Source organism: Ranitomeya variabilis, chromosome 3 (genome assembly GCF_051348905.1).
Source record: "Ranitomeya variabilis isolate aRanVar5 chromosome 3, aRanVar5.hap1, whole genome shotgun sequence".
Taxonomy (NCBI): Eukaryota; Metazoa; Chordata; class Amphibia; order Anura; family Dendrobatidae; genus Ranitomeya; species Ranitomeya variabilis.
Window position 1 is genome coordinate 739,663,138 of NC_135234.1, and position 23,912 is coordinate 739,687,049.

General features: G+C 42.0%; 1 protein-coding gene across 1 annotated transcript in view; it reads right to left on the reverse strand.

The window, feature by feature from the left end:
* Positions 1-21,342, reverse strand: part of PGR (progesterone receptor) — a 138,676-nt gene extending 117,334 nt beyond the window's left edge. Inside the window, exons 1-2 of the mRNA XM_077298475.1 lie at positions 19,660-21,342; positions 8,818-8,966 (exon numbers count right to left, since the gene is read on the reverse strand). Of these exons, the coding sequence (XP_077154590.1) occupies positions 8,818-8,966; positions 19,660-20,669 (1,159 nt within the window). The 5' untranslated portion in view covers positions 20,670-21,342. The remainder of the gene's footprint in view (positions 1-8,817; positions 8,967-19,659) is intronic.
* Between the last annotated feature and the right edge of the window lie 2,570 nt (positions 21,343-23,912).

Sequence of the window (23,912 nt, forward strand, 5' to 3'; positions counted from 1 at the left end):
TGGTTTTCATCCTCGTTTCTCCTCAGGTCATGTTGAGCCTTCTGACTGTCCTGGGGTGGATTCTGTGGTTGATAGGTTGCAGCGGACTTGGAATCATGTGGTGGACAACTTGAAGTTGTCACAGGAGAAGGCTCAGCGTTTTGCCAACCGCCGCCGCGGTGTGGGTCCCCGACTTCGTGTTGGGGATTTGATTTGGTTTGGTTGTCTTCTCGGTATGTCCCTCTGAAGGTTTCCTCTCCTAAGTTTAAGCCTCGCTTTATTGGTCCTTATAGAATATTGGAGGTTCTTAATCCGGTGTCTTTTCGTTTGGATCTTCCTGTGTCGTTTGCCATTCACAATGTGTTCCATAGGTCTTTGTTGCGGCGGTACATTGTGCCTGTGGTTCCTGCTGTTGACCCTCCTGCTCCGGTCTTGGTTGAGGGCGAGTTGGAGTACGTGGTGGAGAAGATCTTAGATTCTCGTCTCTCTAGACGGAGGCTTCAGTATCTGGTCAAATGGAAGGGCTATGGTCAGGAGGATAATTCCTGGGTGGTCGCTTCTGATGTTCATGTGGCAGATTTTCTGTGAACGACACTTGTGCAAATCCTTCTATCTCTTCATGTAATCCCAGACACACTGGATGATGTTGAGCTCAGGGCTCTGTGGGGGTCGGATCATCACTTCCAGGTTTACTTGTTCCTCTACTCTTCAAATGGTTCTTAATGACATTGGCTGTATAGTTGGGGTTGTTGTACTGCCGCGGAATAAATTTGGAGCCAATCGGTTGCTTATCTGATGGTATCAAGCCTACCAATTCTGCTTCAAATTATTATTACCAAGTCTGCTACATCGTGTTACCGATCTAGCTTCATAGGTCCACGTTAGGACGTACTACTACCCTCAATATGCCAGCTGTGATACACGGACAAGATTTGTCTGTAACATCAGTGACTTCAGCATGATCCAGTCACTGCTATTAAACAAAATAAATGGCCTTTAAATTATGCGATTGCTGATTTGTGCAAGTGCCAGTTCCCATCAGCACCTGAGTAAACATGATAAGTGGGTGATGGGTTACAACAGTCAGGGTCCTTTAACCCCTTAAGCCCCATTGTGGTTTGCACGTTAATGACCGGGCCAATTTTTACAATTCTGACCTCTGTCCCTTTATGAGGTTATAACTCTGGAACGCTTCAACGGATCTTGGCAATTCTGACTTTGTTTTCTCGTGAGATATTGTACTTCATGTTAGTGGTAAAATTTATTTGATATAACTTGTGTTTATTTGTGAAAAAAACGGAAATTTGGCAAAAATTTTGAATATTTCACAATTTTCCAACTTTGAATTTTTATGCCCTTAAATCACAGAGATACGTCACGCAAAATACTTAATAAGTAACATTTCCCACATGTCTACTTTACATCAGCACAATTTTGGAACCAAAATTTTTTTGTTAGGGAGTTATAAGATTTAAAAGTTGACCAGCAATTTCTCATTTTTACAACACCATTTTTTTTTAGGGACCACATCTCATTTGAAGTCATTTTGAGGGGTCTATATGACAGAAAATACCCAAGTGTGACACCATTCTAAAAACTGCACCCCTCAAGGTGCTCAAAACCACATTCAGAAAGTTTATTAACCCTTCAGGTGTTTCACAGGAATTTTTGGAATGTTTAAATAAAAATGAACATTTAACTTTTTTTCACACAAAATTTATTTCAGCTCCAATTTGTTTTACTTTACCAAGGGTAACAGGAGAAAATGGACCCCAAAAGTTGTTGTACAATTTGTCCTGAGTAGGCCGATACCCCATATGTGGGGGTAAACCACTGTTTGGGCACATGACAGAGCTCGGAAGCGAAGGAGCGCCATTTGACTTTTCAATGCAAAATTGACTGGAATTGAGATGGGACGCCATGTTGCGTTTGGAGAGCCCCTGATGTGCCTAAACATTGAAACCCCCACAAGTGACACCATTTTGGAAAGTAGACCCCTTAAGGAACTTATCTAGATGTGTGGTGAGCACTTTGACCCAACAAGTGCTTCACAGAAGTTTATAATGCAGAGCCGTAAAAATACAAAATCATATTTTTTCACAAAAATGATCTTTTCGCCTCCAATTTTTTATTTTCCCAAGGGTAAGAGAAGAAATTAGACCACAAAAGTTGTTGTGCAATTTGTCCTGAGTACAACGATACCCCATATGTGGGGGTAAACCACTGTTTGAGCGCATAGCAGAGCTCGGAAGGGAAGGAGCGCCATTTGACTTTTCAATGCAAAATTGACTGGAATTGAGATGGGACACCATGTCGCGTTTGGAGAACCCCTGATGTGCCTAAACATTAAAACCCCCCACAAGTGACACCATTTTGGAAAGTAGACCCCCTAGGGAACTTATCTTGATGTGTTTTGAGAGCTTTGAACCCCCAAGTGTTTCACTACAGTTTATAACGCAGAGCTGTGAAAATAAAAATTCTTTTTTTTTTTTCAGAAAAATAATTTTTTAGCCCCCAGTTTTGTATTTTCACAAGGGTAACAGGATAAATTGGACTCCAAAAGTGGTTGTCCAATTTGTCCTGAGTACGCTGATACCTTATATGTGGGGGGAAACCACTGTTTGGGTGCATGGCAGAGCTCGGAAGGGAAGGAGCGCCATTTGGAATGCAGACTTAGATGGATTGGTCTGCAGGCGTCACGTTGCATTTGCAGAGCCCCTGATGTACCCAAACAGTACAACCCCCCCACAAGTGACCCCATATTGGAAATTAGACCTCCCAAGGAACTTATATAGATGTGTTTTGAGAGCTTTGAACCCCCAAATGTTTCACTACAGTTTATAACGCAGAGCCGTGAAAATAAAAATTCTTTTTTTTTTCACAAAAATGATTTTTAACCCCCAGTTTTGTATTTTCACAAGGGTAACAGGATAAATTGGACCCCAAAAGTTGTTGTCCAATTTGTCCTGAGTACGCTGATACCCCATATGTGGGGGGAACCACTGTTTGTGTGCATGGCAAAGCTCGGACGGGAAGGAGCTCCATTTGGAATGCAGACTTAGATGGATTGGTCTGCAGGCATCACATTGCATTTGCAGAGCCCCTGATGTACCCAAACAGTAGAAACCCCCACAATTGACCCCATATTGGAAACTAGACCTCCCAAGGAACTTATCTAGATGTGTTTTGAGAACTTTGAACTCCCAAGTGTTTCACTACAGTTTACAACGCAGAGCCGTGAAAATAAAAAAATCTTATTTTTCCCTCAAAAATGATTTTTAGGCCACCAAATTTCAAATTTGTATTTTCCCAAGGATAAAAAGAGAACTTGGACCCCAAAAGTTGTTGTCCAATTTGTCCCGAGTACGCTGATACCCAATATGTTGGGGTAAACCCCTGTTTGGGCGCACGGGAGAGCTCGGAAGGGAAGGAGCAGTGTTTTACTTTTTCAACGCAGAATTGGCTGGAATTGAGATCGGACACCATGTCGCGTTTGGAGAGCCCCTGATGTGCCTAAACAGTGGAAACCCCCCAATTATAACTGAAATCCTAATCCAACAACAACCTTATCCCTAATCCCAACGGTAACCCTAACCACACCCCTAACCCTGACACACCCCTAATTCTAATCCCAACCCTAATCCCAACCGTAAATGTAATCCAAACCCTAACCCTAACTTTAGCCCCAACCCTAACCCTAACTTTAGCCCCAACCCCAACCCTAACCCTAACTTTAGGCCCAACCCTAACCATAGCCCTAACCCTAGCCCTAACCCTAGCCCTAACCCTAACCCTAGCCCTGACCCTAACCCTAGCCCTAACCCTAGCCCCATCCCTAACCCTAGCCCTAACCCTAGCCCCAACCCTAACCCTAGCCCTAACCCTAACCCTAGCCCTAATGGGAAAATGGAAATAAATACATTTTTTTTAATTTTATTATTTTTCCCTAAGGGGGTGATGAAGGGGGGTTTGATTTACTTTTATAGCGTTTTTTATATCGGATTTTTATGATTGGCAGCTGTCACACACTAAAAGACGCTTTTTTATAGCAAAAAAGTTTTTGCGTCTCTTTTGAGACCTATAATTTTTCCATATTTTGGTCCACAGAGTCATGTAAGGTCTTGTTTTTTGCGGGACGAGTTGACGCTTTTAATGGTAACATTTTCGGACACGTGACAGTTTTTGATCACTTTTTATTCCGATTTTTGTGCGGCAGAATGACCAAAAACCAGCTATTCATGAATTTCTTTTGGGGGAGGCGTTTATGCCGTTCCGCATTTGGTAAAATTGATAAAGCAGTTTTAATCGTCGGGTCAGTACGATTACAGCGATATCTCATTTATATCAGTTTTATAGGTTGGGTCGTTACGGACGCGGCGATACTAAATATGTGTACTTTTATTGTTTTTGTTTGTTTTTTTTAGATAAAGAAATGGGATAGTACGTCATATGGGATTAAGGGGTTAACGTGTGCCAACAACCGCCATCAGCCTCCATCTTAATCCTCCTGTAGTCCCCTAAAAACAGGCTGAGGCCCACAGCGCCCACTGCCCCTCTTAGCTGCTCACCCCTGCTCCTCCAAAACCAGCTTCTCCACCATGACAGAAGATCAGCTCTCCATCCTCCTGTCAAGATCACACCTCACCACCTGCACGCTCGACCCGCTCCCATCCCACCGCATCCCTAACCTTTCCACGGTCTTCATCCCAGCCCTAACGCACCTCTTCAACCTCTCACTCACAACAGGTGTCTTCCCCTCATCCTTCAAGCATGCCAAGATCACACCCATCCTCAAAAAGCCCTCCCTCGACCCATCCTCTGTGTCTAGCTATCGCCCGATATCTCTTCTTCCTTATGCCTCTAAATTGCTGGAGCAACACATTCATCTTGAATTGTCCTCTCACCTCTCCTCCTGCTCCCTCTTTGATCGATTACAATCTGGCTTCCGTTCCCATCACTCAACTGAAACTGCCCTAACTAAAGTCACCAATGACCTACTAACTGCCAGGAGCAAGCGACACTACTCTGTCCTCCTTCTCCTGGACCTGTCTTCTGCCTTTGACACTGTGGACCACTCCCTTCTGCTACAAATCCTCTCATCTCTTGGCATCACAGACTTGGCCCTTTCCTGGATCTCATCATATCTGACAGATCGGACATTCAGTGTCTCCCTCCGCACACCACCTCCTCACCTTGCCCCTTGTCAGTCGGTGTTCCTCAAGGCTCTGTTCTAGGACCCCTTCTCTTCTCCATCTACACCTTCGGTCTGGGACAGCTCATAGAATCCCACGGTATGCAGTACCATCTCTATGCCGACGACAAGCAGATCTACCTATCCGGACCTGACCTCACCTCCTTACTCACCAAAATCCCGCACTGTCTGTCTGCTATTTCAGCCTTCTTTTCTGCTCGCTTTCTACAACTGAACATGGACAAAACAGAATTCATCATCTTTCCCCCATCTCACTCTACCCCTCCACCCGACCTATCCATCAATGTCAATGGCTGCTCACTTTCCCCAGTCCCACACGCCCGGTGCCTCGGGGTGATCCTCGACTCTGCCCTCTCTTTCAAGCCACATATCCAAGTCCTTGCCTCCTCTTGCCGACTCAAACTCAAAAACATTTCCCGGATCCGCGCATTCCTTGACCGCGACACCGCAAAAACACTAGTGCATGCCCTTATCATCTCCCGCCTCGACTACTGCAACCTCCTACTCTCTGGACTCCCCTCTAGCACTCTGGCACCACTCCAATCCATCCTACACTCTGCTGCTCGACTAATCTACCTGTCTCCCCGCTATTCCCCAGCCTCTCCCCTATGCCAAGCCCTTCACTGGCTTCCTATCGCCCAGAGACTCCAGTTCAAAACCCTCACAATGACCTACAAAGCCATCCACAACCTATCTCCTCCATACATCTGTGACATGATCTCCCGGTACCTACCAACACGCAACCTCCGATCCTCTCAAGACCTCCTTCTCTACTCCCCCCTCATCTCTTCTTCCCACAACCGCATCCAAGACTTCTCCCGTGCTTCCCCCATACTCTGGAACTCTCTACCCCAGCACATCAGACTCTCGCCTACCATAGAAACTTTCAAAAAGAGCCTGAAGACTCACCTCTTCCGACAAGCCTACAGCCTGCAGTGATCCTGAACCTACTGAACCACCGCACAACCAACTCTACCCTCTCCTAGTGTATCATCACCCATCCCCTGCAGACTGTGAGCCCTCGCGGGCAGGGTCCTCCCTCCTTATGTACCCGTGTGCCTTGTTTTTGCTCATGTTTAATGTGTTTGTCTATATTTGCCCCGTATTTCACATGTAAAGCGCCATGGAATAAATGGCGCTATAAAAATGAATAATAATAATAATAATAATAATAGGAGAACATCACTTTCTAAATACTCCAATATGATTGCAGAGTCCACTAAGGGGACTAAAATATATATATATAAAAGTTTTTAAAAAATGATATACAATTGAATCACCGCCTTTTGTCCTGTTAACAATAAAAAAATAATAATATCACCAGGTCTGGAAAAGTAAATCAAAATATATAGTGGGGAAAATAAGAATTTGATACACTGACGAGTTTGCACGTTTTCCCATCTTCAAAGAATAGAGAGGTCTGTAATTTTTATCATAGTTACACTTCAACTATGAGAGACAGAATCTAAAAATAAAAACCAGAAAATCCCATTGTATGATTTCTACATAATTCTTCAGTCTGGAACAACTTGCAAAATCAGCAGTGTATCAAATACTTATTTTCCCCACTGTATAATTAATGTACCATTATGGTAAATGTTGTAGAAAAATCAAAATGCCAGAATTTTTTTTTGTTGTTGCCACACTTCCATAAAAATAGAATAAAAGGCAATCAAATTGTTGTATGTACAACAAATTGATGTCAATAAAAACATCAGCCCTCCATACAAAAAACACAGTTTAATTGACAGAAAAATAAAAAAGTTATGGGTCTTGGACAATGCAACTCAAACCAAATTTCTGACTTTTTTTCCTCAATTTAAAGAGTACCTGTCATAACGTCATAAGTAGACAGTTTAGACAGTTTTTAGAAGCAAAAGCTTATGTCTAGCATCAGATTCCTCTGTTAAAACAATAACTTCATTATACAAAAAATATATATGAAGAGAAGCAGCGCAGGAGGGGGGACAGAAAACATAAAAAGATATTCACAGAGGTTAAAGGGAATCAGTCACCCCATTTTTCGGCTATAAGCTGCGACCACCGTCATCAGGGGCTTATCTACAGCATTCTTTAATGCTGTATATAAGCCCCCGATGTAACCTGAAAGATAAGAAAAACAAGTTAGATCATACTCACCCAGGGGCGGTCTGGTCCGATGGGCATCACGGTCTGGGTCCGGCGTCTCCCATCTTCATGTGATGCCGTCCTCTGCTTTTCTTCCTGTCGCGGCTCCTGTTGAGGGCAGAGCAAAGTGCTGCAGTGCGCACGTGCCGGGCCTCTCTGACCTTTCCCTGGCGCCTGCGCACTGCAGATTTTTGGTCTGCCCTTAATAGGGCAGATAAAGTTCGCCTGTGCAGGAGCTGCGACAGGAAGCAAAGAAGAGGATATGATCGTATGAAGATGGGAGGCACTGGACCTGGACCTCGACGCCCATCAGACCAGGACCGCTCCTGGGTGAGTATAATCTAACTTGTTTTTCTTATCTTTCAGGTTACATCGGGGGCTTATCTACAGCCTTACAGAATGCTGTAGATAAGCACCTGATGGTGGTGGCCGCAGCTTGTAGGTCACAAATGGGGTGACAGATTCCCTTTAAAAAGATGACAAAGACACAATAATCAATGTATCAGGTATAGATAATGGAAACAAGGATAGATTGACATTTTCTCCTACCATTTGCAGTCAATAAAACCCAATAGTAGATCACCCCTCTTACTACCGATGTATTGTAGGTGAGAGCGATGATGGAGGTTTCTCCTTTTCTGGATTTATCCTCCCTTGTTTGCCAATGTTGTAAACCTCATGAATAGGCCCCACCACTGCTCACGTTCTTCCAGTCTAATGCAGTTCATTGGTGTCTTCAGTTGGCCAGTGATCTCGAGAATAATGGTTGCTGGACCTGAGGAGCCCACTATTGTGTTAAAGCCTGGGCTTATAGAAGATCTAGTAATATTTTGTGAGACGAAACTGCTGCAACTTCACCTACAGAAGCAGTTATTTACCTTCGTGCACAGAAGACAACGAAGGAAAGAAAACCCAACAGCTTGAATCACAGATTGTTGCAAAGAAACATCTTAAATTTATGAACCATGGAAATTATATTTCTGCACACATGTGAACGCAGCCTCGACCAACCATGTGCGAGACCATGACCAAACTGACCAGTGAACTTTTCTTTTACTAAAACTTTTTTTCTACTATATCTTCTTCCAGAGGAATGTGCTTACCATTACAATCATCCTTGAAAATCACAGAGAGTTCGCTTTTCGAAGAACTCAAGGCGCAGATTACAAGTAACATATTTAGCGATCTGTGTCATAACTAAATTACGCTTTTAAAAAAAATGGCCAAGGACATGAATTTTAGCAAATGGCACAGGGTACTCACACTAACTCTTCATTGAAGAAGTTGTCTAGTTGATAAAACCCATTTCTATATGGTAAACACAAAGTCGAGGCAGCTAATTATTGATTCCTATGAGGATTACTGGCCATGCTAGAAGTGTCCCACAAAAATGAGATAATAAAAATGTGCCACCAGAGCCGGAAAAAAGGATAAGATGTCAATACTTTAAGCCAAGAAAACCCATATAAAATCTAAAAATGACGGAAGAGAATTCTTACCTTCTATGGCCCTTTTAAAGAACACCTTACAACTTCCACAGGTGAGGACCCCATAATGACATCCAGATGCCTCATCTCCACAAATCAAACATATCTTCTGTGGTAATGAGTCAAAGCCATATTGTGACGTTTGATCGGGATCTTCGGACCTTTGGACATAAAAATAGGCATAATATTTGTGACTATGGAATTCAGTATGGATCCCCGATACCATGCATAGAAAGATAGTTCTACTAAGCCCTGGGGGTACTGTACTTAGCGATGTATAATCTAACTTCAGAAGCCTTTGTCCTCTGGAGGCTGATACGTTTTTAAAAAGATATTAAGACATTTTGCTTTGATGTCTAATCACAATGATTTATAAAAAAAATATGGTTTCTATTAAAATTTTCTACACATTAGGCTTCTCCATAGAACTCCGGTTGGGTCTCAAAGGAGATAGTGATTTTTGCTAAATACTGCAATATTGATCGGAGGTTCGAGACTCCTAGGAAAACTAAAAAATAAGTGAAAAGTAATTATAAAAAAGTTTTAAAAACTGTAAAAAAATAAAATAAGTTGTCTTTTCCCAATCCCAAAATAAAAATATTTAGCATTGTAAGTAAAAGTCCAATTTTAGAAAATATCAAATTAATTAACCCATATGGTAAATGGTGTAAAGAATAATCAAAACAATTTTTTTGGCACTGCGCCTCCCTCCAAAAATGAAATAAAAAGGGGTTGAAATGTCATGCGGCACTGGTCAAAAGTTGTGACACGTGTTCATGCAATGGTTTCCTTGTCCCTATTGGAATGTGAACATTGTAGATTAAGATTGAAGGCAGAAAAACTATGAAGGAACACATACGGAAACATGAAGCAAAGAAACACTCGTTAGACAAACTAGAATATGTGTAAAACCTTAGATTCCTTTAAGTACCTCCCTTTTACTCTGACGATTACACACACTTGACATTGTTTTTGAAGCAGCTTCATAAGGTAGTCACCTGGAATGGCTTCTAATGAACAGTTATCAAGAATAAATTTGAGGATTTCATTTGTGGCCTTCAGAAACTGTTTGTGACCACCAGGTGTGTTTTGCAGAGGCAGTGTTGGTACACAGCTCCATACAGCGCTGAGCCCTATTCCAGCCCTGTTCTAAGCCAGAATATGGCAAGGACCACTCAACTCACTAAAGATAAACGAAAGTCAAACACAATTTTAAGATTGATGGTCAGTCAATCTGGAAAATTGCTTGAACCTTGAAATTATCCTTAAATTCAGTCAATCATCAATCATCATAGTAACACTGGCTCTCATGATTATCGCGACAGAACAGGAAGAAGAAAATTTACTATGCTGTAGAGGATAAGTTCATCAGAAGTACCATACTCAGAAAATCTAAATTGACAGCACCTCATAAATTATGCACAGATATCAGGTAGCGGACACATCTCAACATAATTGTCCAGAGGAGACTGCAATAAGTAGGCCTTTATGGTCAAATTGATGAAAAAATCCACTTCTGAGGACTGAAAACAAGAAAAGACTTGTTTGGGCCAAACAACACAAGGACTGAACATTAGATTGTCATGGTTCTGTGTTCGAACCTTTGAGCCTGTGCTTTGTGGTCGGCTTCTCTGTCCACCGAGCCACAGCAGATACACCTTTTCTACGGGTGTTTAGTTTCTGTTATTCTTGCTTCATTCTTTTTAGGAAAACAGATGTTTTCATTTTCTCATTTGTCTGCTCTATCACCTTTCAGGCACAACTTTATACACTTTCCCCCTGCTGGTATTTCCTCCTGGTGATAGTCTCATTTGGTTGTCCAGCCATACTGCTGTAGTTTAAGCCAGTTAGTGAAAGACCAGCTAGGGTTTATCTGTTGGCTGTTTATGTTCTTTACCCTGCATCTAGCTTCTGATTCTTTTTTATAAATAGGCGACATACTTTCTAACAGTACGTACTTAATCCTTTATTTTGCATTTTGTGGTATGTTTTACTTATTCTGGTATCTTAACTTTTTTCACTTGTAAGTCATAAAGTAACACGCGATAGCACTCACCGGTCTTGGAGTCAAAGGTTCCTTTATTCAACGTACATGTAAATCTTCATGGCACAGGGGAGCAAGGCAGTGAAAGGACTGTGCAGGAGGAGACAACGGCCGTTTCGTGCTTCACACAGCGCTTCTACGGGTCCACGGTTCTACGGTTAACTTTTTTCAGCACACTTTCCCTTCTGTAGGTAATTTTCATTTTGTTCTGTCCTCCGGTTCTTTAGGAGGAATGTGAAGCGCTCGACGGCCTTTCAGACAGCATGGGTCCGAGTTGCCATTGTCAAGTTTGTGGTTAGGGCTATCTCAGCTCACACAGGAACCACTAGGGACTGTGTGGTCAGGATTTCTAGTCTGTACAGGAACTGGAAGTGACAATTGCAGTTTTAGTGTGTTACCTATTTTCCCGAGTGAGTTGATATACTATCATAACAAAGATCAGTAGTTTGATGAGTCAAAATTTGTGATTTTTGGTAGGAACTATCATATGTTTGCAAGATGCAGAAAAGGTAAGCGGATAGTTTTTGTATGTGTTGTGCCCACTGGGAGGCATGGAGGGGGGAGGTGTGACGATGATGTGTGTATGGGGGTCATTGCTGGTGAAATTGTAGGTGACTTATTCTATCTGAGGAATCTGGAAACACATGCCATCCCATCTGGTTTGTTCTTAGGGGACCATCATTTGTGTAGCAACAGGATAATGACCAAAAACATTTCCAGGTTTTGTAATGGCTATGTGACTAAGAAGGCTAGGGCTAGATGCTGCTCCAGAGGACATGGCCTCCATAACAATCTGACCTTAACCCAATTGAGAGTGTTCACTGATTGAAGGAAAAGCAGCCAACAAGTGCTCAGCACCTCTTTGAACTTCTTCAAGACTGTTGGAAGCCATTCCTGGTGATGACCTGATGAAGCTGCTTGAGAGATTGTACTGGGTAAAATGGGGGTATTTTGAGTCTAAGGTTTAATTAACACAGAAAAAAAAACAATTTTTTTTACAAAGTTCTGAATTTCTTCTATAACTGTAAAAATTGCAATATCATGTGGTCACATAATTTTTATCATACAATAAAAGCTGTAACAAACCTATTTACATGGGATAATTTGGTGATTGCCGAAACGTGGCTTATTCATGGTGTCACCAGTATTCTAAGTTGTGTGCCCTGCATATAATAGAGTTATCTGATAAAATCATATTGCTTTTAGTATTATAAGTAGTATGGGTAATTGATACTATGAATATATGTAAGCACTAAAAAGTGAGCGAGGAAGATCATTGTACAATCGGAGAATTTCACCCTGCGCCATTATCCTGGATCCTTGTGTTCTGCACAGTGAATGTTATCACAGGCGAGAAGTCAAGAACAATACTAAGAGTCACATTAGATCAAGTGGCAGAGTGACCCCATCTTAATTTCCTCCAGAATAATAGGTAAAGCACGCAAGGACCTCAGCAACAGATAAACCACACGGCAAACACTGGGAATCTCGGAATCTATTCACAATATCTATCTTATCCATCTCAAATTTTTTTTAAAACGTAAGCCGCAGTCCCAGCAGGGTTCAGTGCAAAAAAAAACAACTCCAAAATGGGGGTTTAATGACCCACGTAGATAATGGTCATGTTTTGGCTAAGAAGCATTAGTGGTGTAACTTTTAAAGAATTTGTTGGGTGGGCTTGACAACACCGATTCCATCCCATGGTGTACCAAGTCTGACAGTTTTTACACCAGAAAACACTTTAGTGAAACACTTGGCAACAAAAAACATTTTAATGAATAGGGCCCCAAGTGTAAAAATATACAGTTCAGACCAAAAGTTTGGACACACCTTCTCATTTAAAGATTTTTCTGTATTTTCATGACTATGAAAATTGCACATTCACACTGAAGGCATCAAAACTATGAATTAACACATGTGGAAATATATACTTAACAAAAAAGTGTGAAACAACTGAAAATATGTCTTATATTCTAGGTTCTTCAAAGTAGCTTTGATGACTGCTTTGCACACTCTTGGCATTCTCTTGATGAGCTTCAAGAGGCAGTCATCGGGAATGGTTTTCACTTCACAGGTGTGCCCTGTCAGGTTTAATAAGTGGGATTTCTTGCCTTATAAATGGGGTCGGGACCATCAGTTGTGTTGTGCAGAAGTCTGGTGGATACACAGCTGACAGTCCTACTGAAAAGAACTTAGAACTTTTGGTCTGTACTGTACATGGAATTAAAATGGAATTATCGATTAAAGTGCATAATACATTAGTCACCATTAGTGATGAGTGAATGTGCTAGGAATGGGATAAGTGTTATCCGCCATGCTCCGGTGCTGAGTGTCTTCGGCATGCTTGAATACTATGTTCGAGTCACCATAGCTGCATGTCTCGTGGCTATTTGAAAGCCGCAACACATGGAGGGATTGTCTAACAAAACAGGAAATCCCTCCAAGTGTTGCTTCTGTCGAACAGCCGTGGCGACTTGGACATAGTATTCGAGCATGCTGAAGACATTCAGTTAGCACACGATCATGGCGAATAACACCTTATCCCAGCTCGTTCACTCGTCATCACTAATATGCATGTATTAATCAAAGGTGTAACATAATGGTTAGGACGTGGCGCACCAATAAAAGAGCACAGACCGAGCTCCATACTGGCGTCATATCCACAGCACAAGGTGCACACTCATTGTACATTGGGATATTTATAGCATATCTATATAAATGTCCATCAGATGCAGGTGCCACCAACGGGCCCCATATCTAGCTCAATAATGGGGTCCTGTCGCACGGTGACAGTGATGGCACCATTGGTGTGATTATGCCATAAATATCCCATACAGGAATGACCTGTTAACTTTACTGTATTAAACCACCAGGTGGCCAAAAGCACACTGAGCCATGTTATTCTATAGGGCAGGTCAGGTGAACGATTTTTTTTTTTTTTGGTCCAACCGTCCATGAGAAAAAGATTTCTACTTTCAGAAGAGACTCAGCCATTCAAGTCTATGGGTTCAAGAGAAAAATTGCATCCTACACAGATCCTACCTCCATCAGAGGGGCATCCGATTTTTATGGCTATATTTCTATTGTAAACCTAGGGAGCTGTATGTGATTATGTACATGTTTTAATGCACTTGTATGAAAATGGATGGCACACGGACAACACACGGACATAAGAAACTGAAACATGGATGGCACATGGATGACACACGGCTGTAAAAAACGGAAACACGGATGGCACATGAATGATACATGATGTAAGAAATGGAAACACGGATGGCATATGGATGACACATGGATGTAAGAAACAGAAATGGATAGCACATGGATGACACATGGATGTAAGAAACAAAACACGGATGGCACACGGATGACACACGGATGTAAGAAATGGAAACACAGATGGCACATTGATGACACACGGATGTAAGAAACGGAAACACGGATGGCACATGGATGACACACGGATGTAAGAAACTGAAGCATGGATGGCACACGGATGTAAGAAACGGAAACACGGATGGCACACGGATGACACAGGGATGTAAGAAACTGAAGCATGGATGGCACATGGATGACACACAGATGTTAGAAACTGAAGCACAGAGGGCACACGGATGACACATGGATGTAAGAAACGGAAACACGGATGGCACATGGATGACACATGGATGTAAGAAACGGAAACATGGATGGCACATGGATGACACACGGATGTAAGAAATGGAAACATGGATGACACACGGATGTAAGAAATGGAAACATGGATGACACACGGATGACACACCGATGTAAGAAATGGAAATACGGAGGGCATATGGATGACACACGGATGTAAGAAATGGAAGAACGGATGGCACATGGATGACGCACGGATGTAAGAAGTGGAAACAGGGATGGCACACGGATGACACACGGATGTAAGAAACGGAAACAAGGAGGGCATATGGATGACACACGGATGTAAGAAACTGAAGCACGGATGGCACATGGATGACACACAGATGTAAGAAACGGAAACAAGGAGGGCATATGGATGACACACGGATGTAAGAAACTGAAGCACGGATGGCACATGGATGACACACGGATGTAAGAAACGGAAACACGGATGGCACATGGATGACACACGGATGTAAGACACAGAAACACGGATGGCACATGGATGACACACAGATGTAAGAAATGGAAACAACAATGGCATACAATTTACACACGGATGTAAGAAACGGAAACAAGGAGGGCATATGGATGACACACGGATGTAAGAAACTGAAGCACGGATGGCACATGGATGACACACAGATGTAAGAAACGGAAACAAGGAGGGCATATGGATGACACACGGATGTAAGAAACTGAAGCACGGATGGCACATGGATGACACACGGATGTAAGAAACGGAAACACGGATGGCACATGGATGACACACAGATGTAAGAAATGGAAACAACAATGGCATACAATTTACACACGGATGTAAGAAACGGAAACAAGGAGGGCATATGGATGACACACGGATGTAAGAAACTGAAGCACGGATGGCACATGGATGACACACGGATGTAAGAAACGGAAACACGGATGGCACATGGATGACACACGGATGTAAGACACAGAAACACGGATGGCACATGGATGACACACAGATGTAAGAAATGGAAACAACAATGGCATACAATTTACACACGGATGTAAGAAACGGAAGCAAGGAGGGCATATGGATGACACACGGATGTAAGAAACTGAAGCATGGATGGCACATGGATGACACACGGGTGTAAGAAAGGGAAACATGGATGACACTTGGATGTAAGAAATGGAAACACGTATGGCTCACAGATGTAAGAAACGGAAACACAGATGGCACATGGATGTAAGAAACGGGAACATGGATAACACATGGATGACGCACGGATGTAAGAAACAGAAACACAGATGGCACATGGATGACACATGTATGTAAGAAATGGAAACATGGATGGCACACAGATGACACACGGATGTAAGAAACTGAAGCATGGATGGCACATGGATGTAAAAAACGGAAACACAGATGGCACATGGAGGATGAAAATTAGCAATAAATTGTCCAAGTTTTCCGGATGGATTTTTCATACGCTCGTCTGCAGCCGCCCAATATTCCACTAAATTACACATTATAGGGTATCCCTTTATATTAATAGGAAAGATCAGTCCAAAAACAGAAACTACACTGAAAATAATGTACCGGAAAGTATAAACTTATGGATGTATTAAAAAATGGAGAAAAGGTGAAATTCTAGCTGTATGGGCCCAAAAACACAGCTAAGTAGGTTGTGCAATACTGGCAGCAGGTAAAATGGTAGAAATAAACAATGTAGGAACATGGAAGACTACAAAGATGATAAGTCACATCTTATATCAAGAGTGAAGAGTATATAGACGAGCACCTATGGCCCCAGATGAAAAGAACGTATACGTATAGGAAATCAATAGGAAAAACTCTGCTGCATGCACATAAAATAGTTCTGATTAGTAATAAATGTAATAATAACATTACATAGTAACAAAACAAGGGAATGTAATAAAGGGCCAGTTATTTATATAACAGTGGACGCTGTGTGCACTAAGTATAATAATAATTGCCATGATCAAACATTAACAAAAGAGACGTCCTCTTATCTATTGTTATACTGCACAATTGTAAATGCACAGTGACACACATGGAAATATAAAATAACATAAAAGTAGATAAAAATAAAATATTAAGTTATACAATATGCACTGTAAAAATAAAAAAAATTCTAGAATTTCCAATTTTTTTTGCCCACAATCAATAAGTCGTATGTTCCCCCAAAATGCTGATTATACAAGCTAGTACATGTCCTCACACAGCTCTATCAACAACAAAAATATAAAAAGTTGGATCTAGAAAATAGCAACATAAACCAATATTTTTAAAAGTGAAGACTTAAAGCAAATAATAATTGTACAAACACTAAAAGATAAAAAGAAACAAAAATATCAGTTTGCAATAACGAAAGTGGCACTGACCTGGAGATTCACGCTGTCAGTTCATTTTTATTGTACAGTTAATGCTGTAAAAATTAAACTGAAAAAATAATGGTGGAATTGTGCGTTTCTAACCCAGTTTCTCCCCTTTTAAAATTCTTTTTTTTTTTGTTTTCCTGAAAATTATACAGTTAAAGTGAAGATGCCATTCAAAACTACAACTAATCCTGCACATTTTGACTCTTAAAGGGAACCTGTCAGCAGGATTGTGCACAGTAACCTACAGACAGTGTCAGGTTGGCGCCGTTATACTGATTACAGTAATACCTGGTGATAAAATCTGTCTTGTGGTTGTTGCTTAATCTTCATCTTCAGTTTTGAGTTACGTAATGATCTGCTCTTTCTTCCGGGAGGCTTGTTGGGGGACTTTATCTGGTGTTCTGATTAGGTATTCATAATGCAGACAGCTTACCGGTCACTGATCCCTCACTGACCTGTCCCCTAGTTTACATAATTAATATTATCATTAACTAAAAACTGAAAATAAAAATTAAACAACAACCACAAGGCGGATTTCATCACCAGGTATCATTGTAATCAGTATAACGGCGCCGACCTGACACTGTCTGTAGGTTCCTGTGCACAATCCTGCTGACAGGTTCCCTTTTAGAAGGGGAAGAAAAAAAAGTTAATGAACAGAAGAAAGGAGTTGAAATGCCATGGCTTTTCAATGAAACAAACAAAAAAAATCTGCTTCGTCCTTAAAGGAATCTGTCAGTAGAATCAATCCTCCTAAGCCGCCTATATGGACATGTAGGTCAAAGGAAGCTGAATAAAATGATACCCTGACATCTGCGATCCAATGTTTTATTCCAAAGAAATTAACGTTTTCCTTAATATGTAAATGAGCTGTTAAGATCTATGGGCCGGATATAGATATCTCTGAGAATCTGCCTCCAGAGATTATTTCAAAGGAAAGGAAGTGTTATTAATGTGAGACATGTAATGACTGACAGTCTGTTCTCCTGATCTACATGTCTCACACTGGTAATGCTCCCTTTTTTTTATAATCTCTAATAAACTCTGGAGGCAGATTCTCGTGGGAGATCTATATCCGGCCCATAGATCTTAACAGCTCATTTACATATTTAAAAAAAACCTTGCTTTTCTCTGGAATAAGACATCAGATCGCAGATATCAGGGTCTCATTTTCTCCAGCTTCCTCTGACCTACATGCCCATATAGACAACTTAGAAGGGTAGATCCTACTGACAGATTCCCTTTAATGTCCAGGTAATGCTCTATCTTAAGTGATTAAAGGAGATGTGTAACATATGACCCCCAAGGATTAATTTTTTCATTTTTGATCACCATAAAACATCGATATTTAGATTTTTCTTACAAATATTTAAAGGGAACCTGTCATGTTCCTGGCTTAGAAGCGATATGCAAATGAAACTGGAAGTGCACAGGGGGCGTTAATGTACTTGGACTTCCCTTTACAAGTATATTGAAGCCCCCCTGGTTCATTTCCATCCTGTCTCTCCTCTAGATTTTTCATGAATGACAGATGGGAACCCTATCATTTTTATGTATTAGTGGGGGACGAGCACCTACAATGCCATACCACGAATACCATACATAAAAACCTTAAAAATTTTAATTTTCCATTTTGCCTCACCCTCGTCAGGCACAGTGGCAGAGACTCAGCACTGGACCTGGGGAGGGTGAGTAAAGCGCAGTATGTTTTCTGTTCTTTCTAACAAACTGCTCCTAGGGAAAGGGATTTATGAAAATTTAAGACCCCTTTTAGCTGATAGCAACAAAATATGATCAGTTGAGGCAGCTATTAAAATCTATAGTATAGGTGTTCATTAAAGGGATATTCTATGGTCATAAAAGACATGACTTTGAGATTCTCAGTTTATGCTATACGTGTCTGTGTGCTGTAATTTAGTGGTTGTGATGATTGCTGCAGCCTGTTAGGGGTTTTTCTAGCATGTCTTGATAATTTATAAAATTTTTATTGGAAAACTGGAGTCCTTAACCAAATTTGAGGGAAGGGTACACACATTTATATACTTATCCGATTGGTAGATAATAAATGTTAAAGGGTTTTTTGGGTTATAGCGTTCTGCTCTTTGATGGCAAGCAGTGGCTTAAATTAATAAAATCAGATGTTACTCATCCTTCCTCAGTCCAGCCCTGACTCTATACCACTGCTCCAGTCTCTGCGTACTGACTACACCATTGACATCAGCGCAAATCACCGCTGCAGTCAATCACTGAGATCAGTGGCTCTGCCGACGTAGATTACATGAGCCACTGAGCAGAGTGATTGGCTGCAGCGGTGATGTGTGCCGTAGTCATGATGTCACCGGTATAGCCAGTAAACAGAGCGCTGTTCTGGGAGAGGATGAGTGACATTTGATTTTATTATTTTAACCAAGCACTGGTCAACACAAAATGGATGGGATAAGCCTTTAATTTACATAAAATGCCATTGGATCACGAAAAAAATAGAGCCTGTCTGCCCCTGTAAAGAAGATTTCATCGTTCCAAAATTTCTGATTCCCAAAAAGATAAAAAACTATAAAAAAACAAAAACAAATTTGGCCCAACTATAGTAAAATAAAAATCCCAAAAATCAATTATTAATGATATAGTGATTTATTTTCCCCAAATGTATTATATGACCTGAAAGGACATAAATATAATATTATGATAATGCAAGATGTTATTTCTAATAATCGAGGTCAATATTTGGGAACGTAATGAACGATATTAAAAATGATCTACTATCACAAGTTATTAGTTACCTGATGTACTGGACGTACGGTAGATCAATGTGGGGTAGGAAAGTCTCTCTCACCCTTCCTGCCTGGTAGCCATGCTGTTGTTGCCCATTAAGACTTAACGGCTGGTAGATACCTTGAGTTGGGTTAGAAGAAGGTACAACATGGATTTTGTTTTCAGCTGGTTTACCCCTGTTGGGTCTATAGGCTTGATACTCGGATGCAGACTCAGTTTTGCAAAGGATAAAGTCCAAAGACCGGTCAGGTTCAGGGGTGGCAAGACCAGAGGAGCATAATTTATAATCCTGGAGAAGAGGACTTTCTTCTGTGGGATGAAATAATAAGCCCTCAGGTCCTTCTTGCTTGACCTGGGCATCCTCAGGGTGTGAATTGGAGCTCTGTGATGTGTATGAAGACAACTCCTGTGATGGGATTGGGGGTGAAAACCTTTGCTCATGATGACCTTCTGGTTTCACCAACTCTGTTTCCTGAGTAGATAGATATAATACATTCATATCCAAGTTTGGCATAGTTATGAGATGTACTTCAGGTGCCAGGGTTGGAGGTTTATTGGGATCAACCCCCAGAACACCACTTTTCACAGATTTCTGGTTCCCAGTAACGTCCTCCAGGCTGGTTTTCTCTTGAGTTATCTTCTTTCCAGATGATGTGGCTTCGGTCCAAACTTTGATATCTACCATGCCACCTTTGGATTCAGCAACATTCTTAACATCTCCTATGCCATGTATCTCAGGAATACTACAGTCAGACCAAAGGTGGTGGTGGTGGCTTGACGTAGAAGAGTCCAGGATGCAGTCCAGAACATTATCCAGCTCATTGTTATCAGGAGATGGTCCTCCTCTCTTCTCATAGGAGTCTTCTGGTTTCTCATATAGAAGACTATCCAATGACATGTCTTCGGTGACTTCCTGCAAAAAGTCCATCTGGCTTCTGGACCCTCTGACCAAATATCTGATGTCCTCCTTCCCTAGACCCTGAGCCATCTCAGGACTCTGTTTACTTATATCCTCCATGTTAGCAAATAATCTATCATAAAGTCTGAGAATTCCACTTTTCAGAGAGCTCCTACTGGGAGAACACCAGGAGATAGTCCTCCAGTGTCCCTCTCTGTGTCTTGCCTCCTTCCTCTGTAGCTCTCCAGATAAAAGTTGTATTGCCTGTTGCTTGCGCAGTACTTTCTCCTCCTGTGTCTACTGCTTGTATTTGCTCTTCTTTCCTTCCTGTGCCTGTTCTGTAGATGGTTTCTGCAAAGGTTTCTTGAAATGCTCTGTCTGCACCCTTTGTGCTGCAGACTTTTACAGCTGGCACGGATTTCTTCTCACTGTGCAGAAGACTGGTGCTAAACGTGCACTTCTCCAAAACTGCCTGGCTTTCTGTGAACAGAAGATTAGGATTGCACCGATCTCTTCTCTCAGGGCAGGAGACTGGCACCAAGTTTCCACTGTGCAGCAGAACTCCAGGGTTTGATCCAGAAAGGAGGAGAGGTCACTCTCTGGATGTCTCTCTCTGCTGTGTGTCTCTTCCAAAGTCTCTGCACCCTCTGCGCACTGCTTAGATCTTGGGTTTGCTTTTCATGATCATTTAATTATTTTTTTGTGTAATTTTGGTCAGAGTTAATGATTTGAGAAGCACTGACAGTGGACCTTCTTCATAACTCCATTGACCTCTTGATATTACCCTTCTCTCTCCTGGCTGCAGGTGGCACAGGGTTTTTTTTACTCCTCCTGGTGATGACACTGAGTAAGTAATTTCATTACTGTTCCATTCATTTGTATTAAAGGGACCAACCTATTTTGTATGACTGCAGAAATTCTGTTATTAGTCATTTCATGTTGAAAGGAGTATGCAGAGTGGGCAGCTGTCTAGGGCGCCATCCGGAAGGGGGGATTTATGGTGTATCTAAATGCTTGTGTACAATTAATTGGAGCACAGGGAGGATTGAAATTCTGTACATCACTATAGTGTACTGGTGGAGAGGGGGGAAACGGGACAATTCTGTACATACCAAGTAGTGATGTACAGAATTGCCCCATGTTTCCCCCTTCTCCACCAATTACAAGTAGTGATGTACAGAATTGCCCCATGTTTCCCCTTCTCCACCAATTCCAAGTAGTGATGTACAGAATTACCCCATGTTTCCCCCTTCACCAACAACACCAAGTAGTGATGTACAGAATTGCCCCATGTTTCCCCTTCTCCACCAATTCCAAGTAGTGATGTACAGAATTGCCCCATGTTTCCCCCTTCTCCACAATACCAAGTAGTGATGTACAGAATTGCCCCATGTTTCCCCCTTCACCACCAATACCAAGTAGTGATGTACAGAATTGCCCCATGTTTCCCCTTTCACCACCAATACCAAGTAGTGATGTACAGAATTGCCCCATGTTTCCCCCTTCTCCACCAATACCAAGTAGTGATGTACAGAATTGCCCCATGTTTCCCCCTTCTCCACCAATACCAAGTAGTGATGTACAGAATTGCCCCATGTTTCCCCCTTCTCCACCAATACCAAGTAGTGATGTACAGAATTGCCCCATGTTTCCCCCTTCTCCACCAATACCAAGTAGTGATGTACAGAATTGCCCCATGTTTCCCCCTTCTCCACCAATACCAAGTAGTGATGTACAGAATTGCCCCATGTTTCCCCCTTCTCCACCAATACCAAGTAGTGATGTACAGAATTGCCCCATGTTTCCCCTTCTCCACCAATAACAAGTAGTGATGTACAGAATTGCCCCATGTTTCCCCCTTCTCCACCAATACCAAGTAGTGATGTACAGAATTGCCCCATGTTTCCCCCTTCTCCACCAATACCAAGTAGTGATGTACAGAATTGCCCCATGTTTCCCCTTTCACCACCAATACCAAGTAGTGATGTACAGAATTGCCTCATGTTTCCCCCTTCACCACCCAAACCAAGTAGTGATGTACAGAATTGCCCCATGTTTCCCCCTTCTCCACCAATACCAAGTAGTGATGTACAGAATTGCCCCATGTTTCCCCCTTCTCCACCAATACCAAGTAGTGATGTACAGAATTGCCTCATGTTTCCCCCTTCACCACCCAAACCAAGTAGTGATGTACAGAATTGCCCCATGTTTCCCCTTTCACCACCAATTCCAAGTAGTGATGTACAGAATTACCCCATGTTTCCCCCTTCACCAACAACACCAAGTAGTGATGTACAGAATTGCCCCATGTTTCCCCTTCTCCACCAATTCCAAGTAGTGATGTACAGAATTACCCCATGTTTCCCCCTTCACCAACAACACCAAGTAGTGATGTACAGAATTGCCCCATGTTTCCCCTTTCACCACCAATACCAAGTAGTGATGTACAGAATTGCCCCATGTTTCCCCTTTCACCACCAATACCAAGTAGTGATGTACAGAATTGCCCCATGTTTCCCCTTTCACCACCAATTCCAAGTAGTGATGTACAGAATTACCCCATGTTTCCCCCTTCACCAACAACACCAAGTAGTGATGTACAGAATTGCCCCATGTTTCCCCTTCTCCACCAATTCCAAGTAGTGATGTACAGAATTGCCCCATGTTTCCCCCTTCTCCACAATACCAAGTAGTGATGTACAGAATTGCCCCATGTTTCCCCTTTCACCACCAATACCAAGTAGTGATGTACAGAATTGCCCCATGTTTCCCCTTCTCCACCAATTCCAAGTAGTGATGTACAGAATTGCCCCATGTTTCCCCCTTCTCCACCAATACCAAGTAGTGATGTACAGAATTGCCCCATGTTTCCCCCTTCTCCACCAATACCAAGTAGTGATGTACAGAATTGCCCCATGTTTCCCCCTTCTCCACCAATACCAAGTAGTGATGTACAGAATTGCCTCATGTTTCCCCCTTCACCACCCAAACCAAGTAGTGATGTACAGAATTGCCCCATGTTTCCCCCTTCTCCACCAATACCAAGTAGTGATGTACAGAATTGCCCCATGTTTCCCCCTTCTCCACCAATACCAAGTAGTGATGTACAGAATTGCCCCATGTTTCCCCCTTCACCACCAATACCAAGTAGTGATGTACAGAATTGCCCCATGTTTCCCCCTTCTCCACCAATACCAAGTAGTGATGTACAGAATTGCCCCATGTTTCCCCTTTCACCACCAATACCAAGTAGTGATGTACAGAATTGCCCCATGTTTCCCCTTTCACCACCAATACCAAGTAGTGATGTACAGAATTGCCCCATGTTTCCCCTTCTCCACCAATTCCAAGTAGTGATGTACA